The sequence below is a fragment of the Orcinus orca genome, chromosome 16 (genome assembly GCF_937001465.1).
Source record: "Orcinus orca chromosome 16, mOrcOrc1.1, whole genome shotgun sequence".
Taxonomy (NCBI): domain Eukaryota; kingdom Metazoa; phylum Chordata; class Mammalia; order Artiodactyla; family Delphinidae; genus Orcinus; species Orcinus orca.
Genome location: NC_064574.1, coordinates 11767911 through 11784980, shown reverse-complemented (window position 1 = coordinate 11784980; position 17070 = coordinate 11767911). Strand labels below are relative to the sequence as shown.

Below are 17070 nucleotides of genomic sequence, written 5' to 3'. Positions count from 1 at the left end.
AGTCAAACAGGTTGCTAACGGTGCCCGTCCCGTGTGCTATTTTGCGTCACCGCTGTGGCCTCTCTGGCACAACCTTTCTACGGGCCCCAGCAACCCCACTGCACTTCGAAACGCTGGATGCTGTACGTTACCAAATGACAGCGTGGTTTCCCGGGCTGCCGCTCGCACGGCCTCCACGTCAGACTGGCACAGGCGGGCAATCTGATCAATGCTTTCGATGCCCTGTTTGAGGTTGGGGGAAGGGACAATTAGGGGGCATTTTAAGGAACAGGTATCCACTTTTATAAACCCTGCAGGACCAGCCCTAGCATGGTCTCTGCGGCTTCAGCCCCTTCCTTCTCCGAAGGCTTCCAGGTTTCTCCTGTGGCCTCAGGTTCATCACAGTGCCACTGGCAGCATCTCATGTTTTCAATCCTGACACCTTTGGAAAGGCCCGTGTTGGAAATGAGAACACCTGCTTTCTCCTGGACCATTCTACCCCGTCTTCTTCTCCCAACCCTGCCCTCCAGGTCAGACCAGGAGAGGAGGTCTGACCTGGTTCAGGCACAGCTGACCACCTGATCACCTCCAGGGCCAAGGACCAGAGTGCACTTTAGCTCCCCCTAGTGGGCACCCTAACACTCACTGGTTATTTGATTATAACCAGATGGTCCTTGTAGAATTTCCTGCCGGTTCATTCCAGAATGAATTTAGTCTGTATTGGACCATTTTTCATCTAGCAGAATGGCAATGATTTTTTTTTTAAATAAGGGTTACAAATGAAGATGAGATTGAGGTAAAACGGGCATCCCCTCCTGTCTGCTTTCGGGAGTGTAAATGGGTGTGTGGTATCATGAGTCTCAAAAACATTTATCAATGCATTCTCTGGCCCTGGGATAACACTAAGTCTAGCCTAAGGAAGTAATTCAGAATTCCATATAAATTTTAAAAGCTTTATGCACAGAGATGCTCAAGAATTAGGATGGATAATTTTTGCATTGCTGTATTTTTACACTCTCTTTTTTCTACAATGAGCTTATTGTGCTCTTAGAACATTTTTCATTGAGGATGTTAAACCATATAATCCAAGAGCTCAAAAGTGAGTCTCTGGGGCCACCTGCTTGTTCACACCAAGCCAGAGCAAACGGGCACTGTTTCCCAGGGACCTCTGCCATCAGAGCTTCTGCTGCTGGAGCTGGTGGCTGTTCCTCTACAGCCAGCTCTTTACAGTGCTTCTTCACTGGCAGTGATTTTCTTTCTTTCGGTCCCAGTGGGATCATTTTGAAATGAACTAACTTCAGCATTAACCACAAGCAGGCTTCCCTCTATCCCCACCAAGGACGGGTTAAACTCACCCTGAGATGTTTTAGCGCCACACACGCAGCTTCCTGGAGTTTTGCATCGTTCTCGGTCAGGGCGTTGGTGTAGAAGAGCAAAGCCTAGGAAATGAGGTTACTGTGAACGGGGGGCTGGTGAGAGCAAAGTCCACGGTGCCCATGGCTCATCCCCCGAATGCTGACAGCAGGTGTGCGCAGTGTCGAGTTGTAGGCTACGGCATTCAATTTATCTAAAAACGCTGGTCCCTGGGCTGAGGGTCACGACATAAGAAAACTCTTTTTCTCTAGTACTGTTTACAAAATGCGTTCCGAAACTGCCATCTAGATAAAAAGCTGACTCAGAGGGCTTCCCTGGTGGCGCAGTGGTTGAGAGTCCGCCTGCCAATGCAGGGGACACGGGTTCGTGCCCCGGTCCGGGAAGATCCCACATGCCGCGGAGCGGCTGGGCCCGTGAGCCATGGCCGCTGAGCCTGCGCGTCCGGAGCCTGTGCTCCGCGGCGGGAGAGGCCACAACAGTGAGGCCCGCATACCGCAAAAAAAAAAAAAAAAAAAAAATGCTGAATCAGAGAAACCCACTGTCCAGCGGGGACAGCAGAAGTGAACACAGAGGGAGCCTCGGTGAGGCTGCTGCCTTGGCCAGAAGGAAAAGCATCTCTTCCCTTCCTCACTCTTCCCCAGTCACAGCTCTGACCCCGCCCTGTCAGTCACATGACCATGGCCAAGTCGGTTCAGCTGGAAAAGAAAGCTGGCAACTGCTTTGCAAAATTGTTGTAAGGGCTGTTAAGCATGGGGGAGGGGCCAGTGGGGATGTGCCTGGCACTTGGGTGAGCCCGAGACCAAGGCCCCAGTATTGCCCTTCTCCCACCACAGGGGCTGGTACCCAAAATCTAGAAGAGTCACAGGTGTTCAGGAACCTAAAAGGCAGAGGGGTCCAATCTCTTGGTTTTCAAGTGAACCGAGCACAACGAAACAGCCAGCCACACACATTAGTTGAAGGTAAATGAGGGTGACTGTCAGAATTCTAAGAGACATTCTACGTGCAGGTGACATCTCAGAGACCAAATAGATAAGGTACTTTAGAAACACTGAGCTGAATGAGGTGGTGAGCACGTGGCATGCTGCTAACCACTGATCGCCTGGCAACGCCCGCTCCCTCCCCAGGGCTGGCTGGCTGGCTGCTGCCGGTGGTGAGGGCTTGCGGAAGGCTGTGTTCTTGTCTGGAGTATCTCTACATCAACATACCGGCCGCAGATGCAGCCCCCAGTCACTCACTGCTCCCTGTTTTTCCAAGAGGAAGCCTACCTCCCTCCACCTCCCCCCAACTCACACACCTGCAGCCAGGGGCTGCCGCCTCCCACACCGTACCTTTTCCCGAAAGCTCTTGTTCTTGGCTGCGCTGGCCAAGCGAGCACTGGCCGCCCTGCACACCCGTGGGGTCCCGTCCAGCTGGAGCAGCGCCCAGGCCCTCAACGTCTGGGGCAGGGGCTGGAGCTGGCCCAGCTGCTTCCCCTTCAGCTTCCTGACTGTCTTGGCCTGGCCCACGCACTGCAGCTCCTCGACGAGTGTTACTACAAGAGACAGAAAAAAGGAGGCCCGGGGTCCCCTCTGATTGCGCCGGGCTGGACAGCTGTGGCTCGTGCATTAGCCAGGGAGAAGCAAATCCCAGGACAAGCCCGTGTGATCACCAAGTGGACAGTCTGGATTGGTCTCAAAGGGGGCCTCCTGGAATCTCCAGGAAGGCTTTCTAGCAAGGGATCAAATACACCCTGAAAATGAATAAACCCCAGGTCCATACTTCAGGGACTCCGGCCAGCCCAGCAATAGCCCTCCTGTCCAGTTCTGACCTCTGCTCTGTGCTTTGTAAAGCCTCCTGCCCTGGGAGCTCATTTCTACGTGGGCTGAATGTAGAATCTAATTAAATCTGGTTCTCGAAAGAACAGCTGGAGGAGAAAGACACAGTGATTCTGAAACACTGGCTTCCCAGAGCCGAGCCGAGACAGAGGTCTCCACGACGGACACTCCTTTGTCGTCAGTGTGTTGCTTTGAGGCCATGTGCCCCCCACCCCAGCCCCTACCTTCCTTGGTGAGCTGAGCGAAGTGCTTCTCCAGGTCGGAGACACTCTGCCTCCGCAGGTAGCTGTGAAACTGGAACCAGGTGATGGTCTGTTCTTCAGGGAGCTCAGCTCCGGGCAGCAGCCCGCCGCAGCTGACCACCTGCTCCAGGAGCCTGCGGCACACTGGCAACACACAGACACGACGTGAGGGGAGACCGAGACCCCGCCCCCTTGGCGCCGCTCAGCTGGCCACGGCCGGGTCACTTTAAAGGCTCTCTGATGGCGTGTGGGTGGGTGTCCCTCCCTGCGCCCCCTGCGCCTGCGTGGGGCGTGCTCCAGCTAAGGCCCACAGGCCCGAGGTGGGAGTCTTGCGGTGCATCCGTGTGCCCTGGGCCCCACCCGCCCCTCGATGTGAATCACAGAGCCGGGGCCTGGGAATATGCAGGTGGTTAGAACTGCTTAAGGCCCAGAGCCACTGCCTGGAGTATGTCACCCTTCAGTTGTCAACAGAGAAAAGTGCTGCAGCTCTGCATTCTGGGAAAGAGTCCAGCCAAGATTCAAGACACCGCTATGGGGCAGGTAAAGTCCTGCCTACCTTCCCATAAAGGCTCCTTCTCAACCCCTCTAAGGTTCTGGTGGAAGCCATGGAATCAGAAAGGTGCACGAGCCCACTAACGTTTGCAGCCTCCCGGCTTCACAGACTCCTCCCTCCTCTCCCCAGGAAAAGGAGATGCCTTGCTGTCAATTTCAGAAAGGCCTCCACTTCATGCCGAGAAGGCGTTCGCAGAGGTGGAGACGGGGCTACAAGGAGGCTTGCTGAGGCAATGCTGAAGGCCCCAGAGGATCCACAAAGCATTTCTGAGGCGGGCGGGCACAGGCAGGGGGCTACCTATTTCCAGTTGTCCCGGGTATTTCCCTCTGACTCTGTGCAGGAACGTCTTCTTGAGCTGGTCCAGCAGCACTGTGCCAGGGCAGGACAGGACCGCGCCGGGCTCCGTGCAGCCTCTCCACAGCTTCAGGCACCCCTTCCTCCGCGTGGCCTGCGGGATGACTGAAAGCCCAGGCTCAGAAGCCTGACTGGCGGTGGGGAACAGCAGGCAGTGAGGAAGCCCAGAGATGTCCTTCCACTAGGCCCTGAGAGGTCAGGGAGGAGGGATGGCCTGGCCTAACGCAGAGTCCCTTTCCCACGTCCCATTGTGACCCGCAGAGACAAGCAGCTTCGGCTGTGAGCACCTCATCTGGGTCACCACCTGCAGCCCTCACGACAACCCTGGGGCTGCTGCTGTCACCAGCCTCTCCTTATGGACAAGGGGAAGTCCCACAGAGGGGGCAGGGGCAGAACTGGGGTCACAGCTACTGTGTGACCGCACACTGTATGCCCTGAATGTGCCCTGGGGTTCCTTCACTGACACCTACCCAGCGGCCTCCCCTGTACAGATGGGGAAGCTGAGGCTCAGAGAGGTGAATCTTTTGCCCAGAGTCACACAGCTAACCGAGGCTAGCGGGCCTCCCTTCCCACCCCACAGTGTGTGTCTGATCCCAGCCACTGCCCCCACTCATGTCCCCTGGGCTCCATTTAACTCTGGGTGTTGGGAAGGGAGAGGAGGCCCCCTGGGCTTTCATCCTCATCACTTCCTGCCATGCACACGGGCAGTCCGTGGAGGGAGGACAGGCACTTACTCTCTTCAACGCATGTCGCCTTGCTGACCTTCTCAAAATCAAGCACAGAAAGCGTCTCCAGAACCTGTTTTTGCTGTGCAGCTTCTTCCAGGAGGCACTCCTGGACCATCTTCGACAAGTTAGGAGAGTCCAGTTTCTGGGAAGCAACCCATGATGCTCCGGGTTAGCACAGAACATGCCCTCTGAGGTCAACCACCATGCCTGTGGCGCCCACCTGCCCTGTGCCCATCCTTTCTTCTATCCCGATGGTAGCTCCCTGACTGTCATCTGGGGATTCCTCCTTTGCTAAAGGGGTAGAGACGACAGGATGCAGGCTGGAGCTGCCAGGAGCCACCTTTGCCACCGGCAGGAGCCAGCCTGCCAGAAAGTGAAGCCAACCAACACAGGAAAGCAGAGCTGAGAGAGGGAAAGACTCAGTCATGATGACGTTTGAAACCCTGGATCCAGCTGGGCCTGAAGCCCACCTCTGGGCCTTTCAATCCTATGAGCCAAAAAATTTCCTTTCGGCTGAGCCAGTTTGGATTGGAGTCCTGGCATCTGCCAGTCAAAGAGACACAACCACTGCCTTCGGTTTAGGGCTTGGGCTGTATAAGGACCCCATGACTCTTCACCACCACCAGCACCCCCGCTTTGAACCTGCCACCCCACCCCGACTCCACCCCACCCTCCCCCATTCCCCACCCACCTGCAGCAGCGCTTTGCAGATTCGGAGGTGAATCGTGAGCAGCACGTCCAGCTCTGGGGCACCAGCCGTGAGCTCCCTGGACGACGCTTTCAGCGCTGGCGGTGGAGGTGGAGTCTTGTCCTTTCTGAGTTGAATTGAGAAGAACTGGGTGACCGTTCGGTTAGCAGTTCAGCTCCCTCCAAGGGTAGAGGAAACCCTCCCTCTCTGGAGAGCTCTGATCAGGGAGGCCAACTCCAGGTCCCAAGGAGATGGAGTTAAACTGAGGAGAAAACTAAGAGAAAAGGAGAAGCAGCAAAAGGTAGCAACAACTCAAAACAGGTGCTGGGATGGCATTGGGCCCCCCCCCCCCCGCACCTTGCAGGGTGTGCAATTTGTAGCAGAAGCCTAAGGTTCCAACTAATTCCTAGCTCTGTGACTCTGGATAAGTCAGTCTCCCGTAGTCTCAGTTTATTCATCTGTAAAGTGGGGGCAGGAACCCCAAGCTCGGGGCCGTGAGGGGTGAGTGACACACAAGCATACCCAGCACTGTGTCTGCTCCGGGCAGGGGCTGAGCCTGAGCCCTGAGGGGGGTGGAGATGCCACACCCTCCCCATGGGATCGTGAGAAGAGAGGAGAAATGTGGCCTGTTCACACGCTTCTGTGCTGCTGAACTTTGGGTGCAGGAGAAGCGCTCAGGCCAGTGCGAGTGGGCAGGTAGGAGCTGCTTCACCGAGAACGCAGTTGGTGTCGCAGGTGAGGGCGGGCAGTTGTGCAGAAGGAACTGGGAGCGGGGTCGCTTGGGCGATTGCTCCACAGAGGTCAGAGGTCCTACTGAGTGCGCTATTGTTTTTTATTATTATTTTTTAAGATTAAAAAAAAAAAAAAAAGCCCATCGCTCGGAGCAGAAGGCTAAGGGCCAGGCTGAGGTATCCTCGTTCACTCAGTGGTCACGGAGGACCTGCTCTGTGTGGGGCGGGGCCGGGGCCACAATAAAGAAAACAGACATCAGGGCCGGGCTGTGGGAGACCCCGGCCCCAAGGCTGGTCACCAGGGCTGCGCTGGGACGGGCGCACTCACCGGGGACCCTGGGAGCCCCCAAACAGGGCCAGCTCGTGCGGGGTGATGTGGGCGCTGAGGAAGGAGAAGCTCTCCAGGATGTACTCCATCAGGCTCTCGGCGGACGCGTGCTCCTGGCGGGCTCCGCGGGGCTGCGGACGGATGGACGGACAGCCGGAACTCAGGGCAGCCCGGCCACCCGCCCAGCATACCCACCCTAACGGCCTCCTGGTCACCGTCCCTCAGCAGGGCTGCCATCCCCTGCGTCAGGGACGGGCAAGGGGACGCGTCCCCAAGGCCCCTCCCGAACGGCCTGTGACAAGGTCTGGCATGACAGCTGGAAGGAGGGCAGATCTGAAAAATCTCACCGGTCACAAACACCCACAGGGACAGGGCACATGACAGGAGAGAGCTGGAGAGCAGGGCCCTCCCCCAAGAGGGCCACCTGCCACCCGGAGTGTGAGGCCTGAGGTTGCCAGATTGTTCAGTTTTCCAAGAAAAGGTGGAAATCTAGACTTTGTGGGGAGCTGCCCAGTTTTTAACTATCGACAACTAATTCCAAATTATTTTTTAAATACGGCGTGGGTCAGGCCAGACAACTCCTAACAACCCAGGCCAGAGGCTGCTAGGTGAGCCTCTGAGTTCCAGGTGTCTCCTCTCCCGGGGAGACGTGGAAGGAGAGGAAGTTTAAGGCAGCCCCTGACTGGGGGAGGCGGCAGGAGGGGGTGTCAAGTCGTCAGAGTCTCCCAGTGGCAAGTCTGCTGTGGCTGATTCCCATCCCCAGGGGCCTCGTCTCACACAAAGTGCACCGAAGGCATAGCCCAAGTAGATGCTGCCCCAAGAGCCAGAACTGGGCTCCTGAAAGTTGAGCCCAAAGAGAAAACCTTGAGCAACAAGAGAAGAATAAGACTAGTTGCAGAGATCTCCTTGCCCAATAGAAAAAAAAAAAAAATATATATATATATATACATATACATATATATACATATATATGCGCGCACACACAGGCGCATACACACACACACAGTTCTTGCTGTTCACGGTAGTTACGGTGTGTAACGTCACGATCTCTGGATTTGAAACTGAACAACTGCTCCCAGGGGAGATGCAGAGGTGTGAGCCTCTGGTCAACATTTTCATCAACCCATCAATACGTAACCTTGTTTTCTGTGTGTCTGCTTAAAGACGTCTTATTTAATATAGACACTGTACCGCTGATACACTAAACCCAAGGTCAGTGGCATTTTAACTCACGCCTGAACACAGCTTATCCAACACACACATTTCCTCCATAAGGCACGTCAGGAACACTGGCCAGCACCTCAGCCTGGCACTTGGGCGCTGTTTCAAACAGCGAAATCACCGGAAATAAGTAAAGAAATGTGGAAAACGTAGCACTAAATATTCGGTGAAAAGGACACTTGGGTGCAGTATGAGCTGAGAAAAGAAGGAAGAGTGTCACCTCCTTCAGCCTCAGCTGGGAACTTGCACATGAGGTGACTCCAATTATTTGCCCCTTTGCACGTGCCTCTGAATGACCACGAAAGCATCACGAGCACGTTTTAGCAAGTAGATGAATTCGCAAAAACAGAATCTGTGAATAGTGAGAATTAACTGCGTGTATATAGATACACACGTATAAAATTAAATCCTCATTAAATCCTCACATATACACATGAATATAAATACGTGAATTTATACACCTATACCTATGTGTATAATTTCTCTTGAAAAAGTCAAACTAAACACCATAGCCTATAATCATTTGTATTGTTCTAACTTGGTTTGCCCAAAAAAAAAAAAAAAAAAAATTTCCTCGAAGATGTTTAAAATTATTGTCCTATTGCGGTATTACTTTAGGTTGTTTATGCAAAGTGTATTTTTCAAAATACAGGTATGTGGCAGAAGCTGCGTGCGTGCCGACCCGCATGGTTCTACATACTGACGCCTCTAAGAAATACAAAAAGTGTGACGTTACTTCTTAAATTTTTTTCTTGAAAATTTCTGGCAGGTCCTTTTTAAAGACCACAGCAGTGGTAAACAGCGAACATGTTTTTAAAGTTACTAGATATAAAGTGAAAAATTAAACTTTCACCTGTGCTGAACTGTAATGTTGGGGGAGGGGTCAGGGCTGGAATAACCAAAACGAATTTTGAAGAGAGCTGTTAAACTATTTCAGTGCCAGTGAACTGAACACAAAAGACAGTGGTTCCATAAAGTAATTGCTGTATGGGAACTTCCCTGGTGTTCCAGTGGTTAGGACTCCGTGCTTCCATTGCAGGGGGCACGGGTTCGATCCCTGGTTGGGGAACTAAGATCCCACGAGCCTTGGGGCACGGCCAAAAAAAAAATTGATGTCTAAGTAGGTGCTGTATGTATATATATGCTGTATATATATGCCATATGTATATATATATATATATATATAAGTATACATTTTAGCTCATGTACATCTGTACATGTAAACCAAAAAAACAGAAATAACCTGCCCAGGCCAGCACCTCTGAGAGCCACCCATGGACAGCCCCTGGCGTGGGCCCTGTGGAGAAGTTTTGGTGTGGGGTGTGTGGCTGTGAGGGGCCTCCCACAGTGCCAGCTCTGACCCTGAGAATGCCCCGACTTGGGAATTTTAAAGCTGAGCCGCAGCCCCACCCACCCAGGTCAGAAGATGTGAGATGGGGCTGGGATCTGGCTGGACGTGGAGCAAGTTATCCACACTGAGCCCCGACTTCCTCTTATAATCCTCCTCCCAGGTCGTTGAGAGCCGTTGTTACACCCATTGGACTGATGAACAGATTGAGGCCCAGAGAGGAGACATCGCCCACCTGGGTTACACAGGGGTGAGGCCAGGATGCTGGCCCAGGCTCCCTGCCCCAGGATCTCACTCCCAGTTGTCACACCATCAGCAAAGCAGGACTTCCGCCCAGCAAAGAATAAACGTACCTTCAGCCGGTCCCTGAAGCTGAGGACCTGGTACTCCAGCTCCCGGAGCTGGGGCGGGGCAGGGTCCGTGGACCTCAGTAAATCCAGGACGTCCTGCAGGGGCCTCTCGAGGGGCACCCCAGGCCCATCCACTCCATCCTCGGTTTCTGCTTCATCGTGGCCTTCCTGGCCTCCGGGGATCACGTGGTTGCGGAAGGGGGAGCCCCGTGGCCGGTCGAGGCTTTCTACTCCCAAATTTCTCCACCCAGGCTGCTCCACAAATGAGCCTTCCGCCAGGTGGAACACCTCTGGCAGGAGGCCCAGGGGTGGGGGGTCCTCCTGGGCCCCCTCTTCAATGGAGGTGTTGGGGCCAATGGCCAAGGGCAGGAAGCCCACGTCCGAGGCGGATGCTGTTGTGCTGGTCTCAGTGTCTCGGGGGTCCTCGGAGCTAAAGGAGTCCATCTCAGGCAGCTCCTGACTCCGGCTCCGCAGGCCAGGCCCCCGGAGGTCGCCGTCGGACAGGCAGCTGAGGATGGAGGTGGCCCTCGGCCTGTCCAGCAGCAAGGCTTGCTGTGCCGGCTGCTGCAGGACAGACTGGAGAGGGGGATGCGGAAGCAGCCTCACCAGCTGCCCCAGGGATCACAGCGAGGCCCCCAGAGGGCTTCCCCCACAGACCCTTGCTCTGCATACCCACGTTCTCAGGACGACTGAGGTCCACCAAGGTGACTGGCAGCCCGGAAGTGCCGATAAGAGCCTGGCACCTCTCTGCCCTTATCCCTCATCACCCCTCTAATGCCCTCCTTTCCAGCCCCAGTCTCTGAGTCAGACCTCATTTAACCATCACCACACTTCCCTGAGGGTGGGCACTGGCTCATCCTCCGGCCACACAGGCGAGGATCAAAGTGCGAGAGTTTTAATCCAGGCGAGCTGACATAAACCCGAACCCCTCCCCCTCACCAACCGAACCAATAATAATGGTTGATGTTCAGACAGCACCATCTGTTTTTGCCAGGCATTCTTGTAAGCACTCCTCATTAACTAAGTCATTTAACCCTTACAAAGCCCCATCAGGGCGGTGCTGTTGTTCTCATTTCTCTGATACGGAAATTGAAGTCCAGAGAGGTTGAATGACTTGCCCAAGGTCACACAGCAGAGGAAAGGCATAGACAGAATTTGGACCCCAGGCCATCTGGCTCCAGAGTCCATGCTCCTAACCATAGATGATTTTTCAACCAAAGTACACTGGGACCACCCTGGCCAGACAATCACGTTTCCTCTAAATGCACAAGTTGCCCAGCTCATATAAAGCTGCCTTCCGCACCTAAGGTCCAGAGGCGGGAGACAGGTTCATCCAGCTCAGCATCACCCTCCCTCTGGGCTTGACAGAATGTCCTTGTTTTTGTCTCTGTCCCTGGACCCTCACTGGGGCACCTGCTTTGGGAAGATACTTGAACACATGCAGGATGACGTGTGTACCAGGTTATTTACAGCCCCGTCGTTGGTAACATCAAATAACTGAACCTCAATATCTTGTTAAATAAAGTGCGATTTTTAGCCAAATGTGGAATGCTGCACGGTGCAAACAAAGAATGAGGAGCGCTCTGGGAATGACAGTGTCCAGTATATCACTCGGTTAAGGGCTGCTGTGGGAGAAAGGCTGGGGAAGAGGCATCTGCTCCCAGACGGCACAGAGCATCCCTGGAGGAATATGGAGGAAGGTGACAAGAGTAGTTGGTGCTAAGGAGGGGACCCAGGTCCCTGGAGGCCACAGGAAAGAGGTATTTTACTGTACAGGGTGTCAAGGTATTACCTACTGGAAACGTATACTAAAGGGTAAAACAGACTGGAGGCCAAGGTCATGGCTGGGGTGGTAGAACCATCCAGAGAACCCCATCCCAGGCATCCGGAAGAACCAGCCGAGCCCAGGACCAAGTCCAGAGGCCCCAGAATGGAGGGCTTGGCTGCGAGAAAGAAAAAGTACAGAAAAACACCCAGGATGACCCCCAAACAAGGGAGGCTGAGCCCAAAGTTTGCTGCTCAGCCCAGCCCCCTGTGCTGGCCCCTGGGGAGTCCCCCCCACTCCCGATCCCAGCTCGACCACGGCACCCCTGCCCGGCGCAGCTCACTCACCAGGTAGTATCTCTCCCGGAAGCTGGGGGTGCTCGGGGGTGTCCAGTTGTACAAGAAGCCCTTCCTGCTGCCCACGGAGAACTTGCCTGTGGGGCTGGGCGACACCAGGAAGCTCTCGGTATCAAACGGGCTGGAGGAGAGCAGAAGCCAGGGTGTCATCGATGGCCGGAGGACACTGGAGCACAGACAGGACCCAGGAGATGGAGGCTCGGGGAGGGGCAGGCACAGCCAGGGGACTCCAAATCCATGTTCTCAACCCTTCTGGCCACGTCTCTCAGAGGCTCACTGCCCTGAACGCCCTTAGCCAGACGGCGAGGGGCGGCACTCGGCCACCACACAGGTGAATGACACCCCCCTTTAGAGGCCTTTCGAGAAGCTCAGCAGACCAGAGGTGGACACTCGGCTCTGCCGTCTTCTGGGTTAGCCACGTCACTGCCCCCCTCAGATTCCTCATCGGTCAGGGGGCGCCAGTCACAGTCACAGGGAAGGCTGCAGATCCAGGGTGAGGAAGTGATGCGTCAGCCCGGCCCTCGCCTGCCCTTGGAGCAGGCAGGCGTGGGTCAGCCCTCCCTGTCTCGTGCCTCCCTGCACACAGGCCTAGCTCGCAACATCTGGGGCCCAGCCCAGCCACGAGGGCCTGAGGCTCAGAGGCACTGCCTGCCCAGGGCAGCTGCAGGCCGGCGGGATAGCCGGGTCCTTGGACTTGCCCGGCTTGGGGCTGCATGGCGCTGGGCCACCCCCTGCCCCGTACACTTGAGAGGCGTGCTCAGCCCCGCTAGACAAATGAAGACACTGAAGCTGGGGTGTCACTTGTCCAAATTCACCCAGCTCACCGGTGAGAGGGCAGTGGCTCCAGTGACCCCGGCTCGGACCCCACCCCAGGGAGGAAAGAGAGACCGGCCCCAACTGGTCACAAGAAGCACCAGAGTGGAAGAAGTGCGTCTCAGCCCCTTTGCTCCTGCAGCACCTGCCCTGGGGAATGAGGAGAAGGGAATTTCCTCTAAACCCAAGGTTTCATTGGGGAGAAAGAGCTCTGCTACCAACACCAAAACCTGTGGAAACCACCAGCGATCACTGAAATGGCATGCACAGTGGAGAGCCCCACCCTGGGCAGGGGTCGTTCTCACGCGTGTCCCCCATCCATGGGGCTGTGGGCTGTGGCCCAGGGAGGACTCAAGGTGACCACTCGGCGTTATGCCTGATGGGTGGCAGGGGTCAGCGGGGAATGAGGTGGGCACAGCAAAGCCAGTCCTCCTGGGCAGAGGCAGGCTTCTCCCAGGAACCCAGCCCAGGAGGCTGCTGGAAAGGGTCCTGGCCAGCCCAGGTCTTTATTTTATTTTATATTTTAATATTTATTTATTTGGCTGCACTGGGTCGTAGTTGCGGCATGCAGGCTCTTAGTTGTGGCATGCGGGCTCTTAGCCGCGGCATGTGGGATCTTTTTCCCTGACCAGGGGTCCAACCGGGGCCCCTGTATTGGGAGCGTGGAGTCTTAACCAATGGACCACCAGGGAAGTCCCCAGCCAGGTCTTTAACAGCCACTGGGTCAAAAGTGAGAAGGGAATCAAAAGTCAGAGGGGCGGGGGCGGTGGGGTAGGCAGGGCTGCAGGTAAGGGTCTGGGCCCCAGCCTGTCTGGGGGGCAGGATGAGGGCAGGGCTGCCCAAAGTGGATGCTAAGGCGTGGTTAGGCCACCAGGGGGAGCCGGCGAGCCCCCTTCCCCCCACCCCGCCCCCTCCTCTCTGGGTGGGAGTTTGGGGCCGGCCTCCAGTCGGGGCAGTGGGCCCCGGGCAGGGGGAGGCAGCTACCCCGACTCACTTCCACAGCACCTCCAGCTGCAGCTTGATGGTGCCCAGCTCTGTGATGTCCACCACGATGACCTGCGGCCGGGTTGTGAAGAAGTCGGTGATGTCGCAGGTCACTGTGCCCACCGCCAGAGAGCTCAGGCCCCGAAGCTCTGTCACCTGCGGGGATGGGGAGTTCTGGGTGGTGTCGGAGCCAAGCCCCCGCCCCCCGCGGCGCCCCGGCCCCGCCCCTAAGCCCCACCCACCTTGATCTCCAAGTTCTCGTGCAGGGTGGGGATGAAGACCTTATCCTCCTCGTCCCAGGTCTGGCTGTCGTCAGACTCGATCCGGCCCCTCAGCTTCCAGCGCTGGCGGCCCAGGCGCAGGAGCACCTGTGGGCCAGGCCCACGGAGGGAGGGGTCAGCCGCCCCCCTTGCCCCCTGCCTGGGGGCCCTCCCTGCCAACTGGGTCGGGGCGGGGACAGAAACCCAGCTGGGGCCCTGGTTGCCAGCAGCTCCCAACCCCCAAAGGCCTGGTGAGGAGCCCTGAGGTCTGATCCCGCCCGGAGCGTGGCTGTACCTCATACTGGTCTCCCGGACAGAGGCGTGCGTAGCCCACCAAGCCTGGAACACAGAGACGGGCTAATCTCTTCTCCACTCTCCGCCGTCCCTGCCCCATGGGTCACAGGCCCTCACACGAGGAGCCCCCCATCACAGGGTGGGTATCAGCTTCGGGGGATGGGGGGGATAGGCCTTCATGATGACAGTGGACAGGCCTGGGCCCTCACTTTCAACTCAGAGAGGGGATAGGACTTGCCCAAGGTCACAAGTCACAGGAGTGGAAACAAGGGCTGGGCCTGGACCCCCGGGATTCTGACCAACCCTCCGCACAAGCCCCAGGGCCCCCGAGAAGGCCTGATGCTCCCTCCACACTGGCACCGGCCCAGCCACTCTCAGCCCTGTTCTGTTACCTTTCATCCTGACGTGGAACTCGCCCAAGTGAACCTCCAGGGCCCCCTCGATGAGCCACATGTCCTGCAAAGCCCCACACAAGGTGGCTCACCGCCTGCCCCCGGGCTCGGCCACGGGGGACGCACAGACCCTGCCAGACAGAGGCCCCCGGGCAGAGAGAGAGGCTTCCTCAGGGCCCAGGGAGCCCCAAGACCGGCCCGACCCTCGCGGCGCTGCCCGCCACCGCCGCCCACCTCGGTGCACTCCTGCAGGCTGCGGCCCAGCTCTTGCAGGCTCTCTCGGGAGGCGCGGCTCGGCGGGCACCGGGAGAAGGCCCGCTGCATGTTGGAGGCGCCGTCTCGCAGGCGGCACTGGATGCAGTAGCCTTCGTAGAGCTCGTCCACCTGCGGGGCGCACGGGCCAGTGGGCGCGCCGCACGGGCTAGGGGGCGCGGCCCACGCCGAGGGGCGGGGCCCCGACCTGCCAGTCGCTCGCCCCCGAGCAGCCGACCCCACCCCGGCGGTCCCACCCCCGTAGACTGTGCGCCCGCGGGGCAAGGACCAAGTCTGTCTCGTCCGCTCCGCATCCCCAGCACCTGGCGGAGGCTGGCACCCAGCGGGTGCACAGTAAAAACTAGTGAACTGGCCGGGTGGGTGCATCGCTTCCCCTCTCCCTGCCCGATTTTTCAATTGTGAAACAGGGAAGTGGGTTTGTGATATTCTGTCCGCCCACTGGGCTCCTGGGGGAGTAGAGCAAGCTCACGGAAGAGTTTGCAGAATATAAAGCTTAAGGCACTTGCTGTGCGACCCTGGGCCAATCCTTGTCCCTCTCTGGGCCTCTGCAATCCCATCTGTATGATCGGGTGGTGGGACTCAACATTCCCAGCCCTCTAACCCCAACCCTCTGATCCCCATCTCAGGGCTCAGCCCCTGGAGGCTCTGCTCCTCCTCGGCTCTCTCCAGCCACCTGGCACCCAGAGAACCTCCCGCCACCGCCCCACTGCTAACCCAGCAGAGGCCCAGCAAGCCGGGAGACACCCCCCGAAGCCAGGCTGACCTTGCTGATGTGAAACTCCATCTTCCGAATGTGCCTTTCCACAGAGCGTGTTTGCTTCTCCCAGAAGAAGAGAAGATGCTTCAAAAGTAGCCTGCCCACACTCCCCCCCAGCCCCTGCCACCCTCCTCCAGGTACTGACACACAGAGCTGCGCGCAACGCCAGGCCAGCCCCTCACCATCCCTAAAGAAGGCGCATCACTGAGCCTCAGTTTCCCCATTTGTAAAGTGGGGAGGAAACCCAAGTATTCCTCCCATGGGACAGCCAGGAGGATGGAATGCAAGCGAAGACGTTATTCTCATCCAGCCAGGCCCAGCCATGGCCCACCTTGCTTACCACGTGCAGACAGGAGTTTCCCTCACCTTGTCCAGGTCATAATAGAAAGCCTGCAGGGGAGGAGAGGAAGGAGGGAGTCAGGACTCCAGTGCTCCTCCAAGACCATGAGGCTACATCCCAGGGGCGCCTGAGCTCAGAGGACAAAAAGCCAGCGGCCACTCCGTCCTCTGAGGCCTGCAGTCAGCAAGCTGTGGTCCAGGCCAAGCAGAAAGAATGAGTAAACACACGGGCTTTGGGTGAGGCAACTCTAGGCCTGACTCTATTTGCCAGCTGTGTGTCCCAGGCAAGTTTCTCTACCTGTCTGAGCCTCCATTTCCTTATGTAAAGTGGGGTACCAACAGCACCGACCCCACAGGGTAGTTACGAAGAGTAAAGGACGGTGTAAACTCAACAAGAGGGGAACCAGTGCAATTTGATTATTTAAGGGGTGACTTCAGCCATGACCAGAGGAATTGAGAGTGGGGAGAGGCGGCCAGCACCACCCAGGAGTTCAGGTCTAAGGAAACTGCAAATCCGGACTGGTCCATCCGGATTCGCAGGGGGCCACGGTGTAGCCAATGAAAAGAATATATTGTCGGGATGGGGGAACCTTTGTATAAAGGGCCAGATAGTAAACATTGCAGCTTTCTGCCACTGGAGCATGGTTTCTGCCACTGGAGCATGAAAGCGGCCACAGACAATATGTAAATGATGGGTGTGGGCTGTGTTCGGATAAACTTTAATTCCAAAACAGGCCCTGCTTTGCCCACGTGGGTTAGAGTCACTGTATCTGAGCCTGGACGCATTTCCACAAGGTTGGCGATCCACTAAGGAGAAGGACTAAGAGGTGGGAGAGTATGTAAGTTGCGATTTCATTTTTGTAAGACAACTGTTAACCAAACCACTCTATATGCACAATCTGTATATTTGCATGATTATGTGACCAGGGAGGAAAATATGGAAAGATAAAGACTAGATTGTCCTCAAGGGCTAAACAGGGTGGGACAGAGAAGATTGCAGACGGGAACCAGTCAGGCAAGAAGGAAAAGATGGATTAACCCCGTGCCAACGTCTGTTTTCCTACATATGCATTTATGTGACATTGTACGTGTAGGATTATGAAATTAAAACTCTATGTAAGGGGACT

The 17070-nt window shown here is 56.4% G+C and overlaps 1 protein-coding gene across 13 annotated transcripts in view; it reads right to left on the bottom strand.

Annotated features, from left to right (window-relative positions):
- RIPOR3 (RIPOR family member 3) overlaps positions 1–17070 on the bottom strand; it is a 75585-nt gene that overhangs the window by 4337 nt on the left and 54178 nt on the right. For 6 of the 13 annotated variants that reach the window (XM_049698655.1, XM_049698654.1, XM_049698658.1 and 3 more), the window contains 17 exons: positions 15971–15994; positions 15611–15667; positions 14809–14958; positions 14575–14638; positions 14184–14227; positions 13871–13996; positions 13639–13784; positions 11823–11997; positions 9714–10286; positions 6792–6922; positions 5736–5859; positions 5051–5186; positions 4260–4421; positions 3392–3553; positions 2682–2884; positions 1335–1418; positions 132–222 (listed from right to left, as the gene is read on the bottom strand). In XM_049698655.1, the coding sequence (XP_049554612.1) occupies positions 132–222; positions 1335–1418; positions 2682–2884; positions 3392–3553; positions 4260–4421; positions 5051–5186; positions 5736–5859; positions 6792–6922; positions 9714–10286; positions 11823–11997; positions 13639–13784; positions 13871–13996; positions 14184–14227; positions 14575–14638; positions 14809–14958; positions 15611–15667; positions 15971–15994 (2452 nt within the window). Of the gene's footprint in view, positions 1–131; positions 223–1334; positions 1419–2681; positions 2885–3391; positions 3554–4259; positions 4422–5050; positions 5187–5735; positions 5860–6791; positions 6923–9713; positions 10287–11822; positions 11998–13638; positions 13785–13870; positions 13997–14183; positions 14228–14574; positions 14706–14808; positions 14959–15610; positions 15668–15944; positions 15995–17070 lie in introns of those variants that run through there. The other 7 variants (XM_033411182.2, XM_049698662.1, XM_049698656.1 and 4 more) reach the window with 6 other exon arrangements.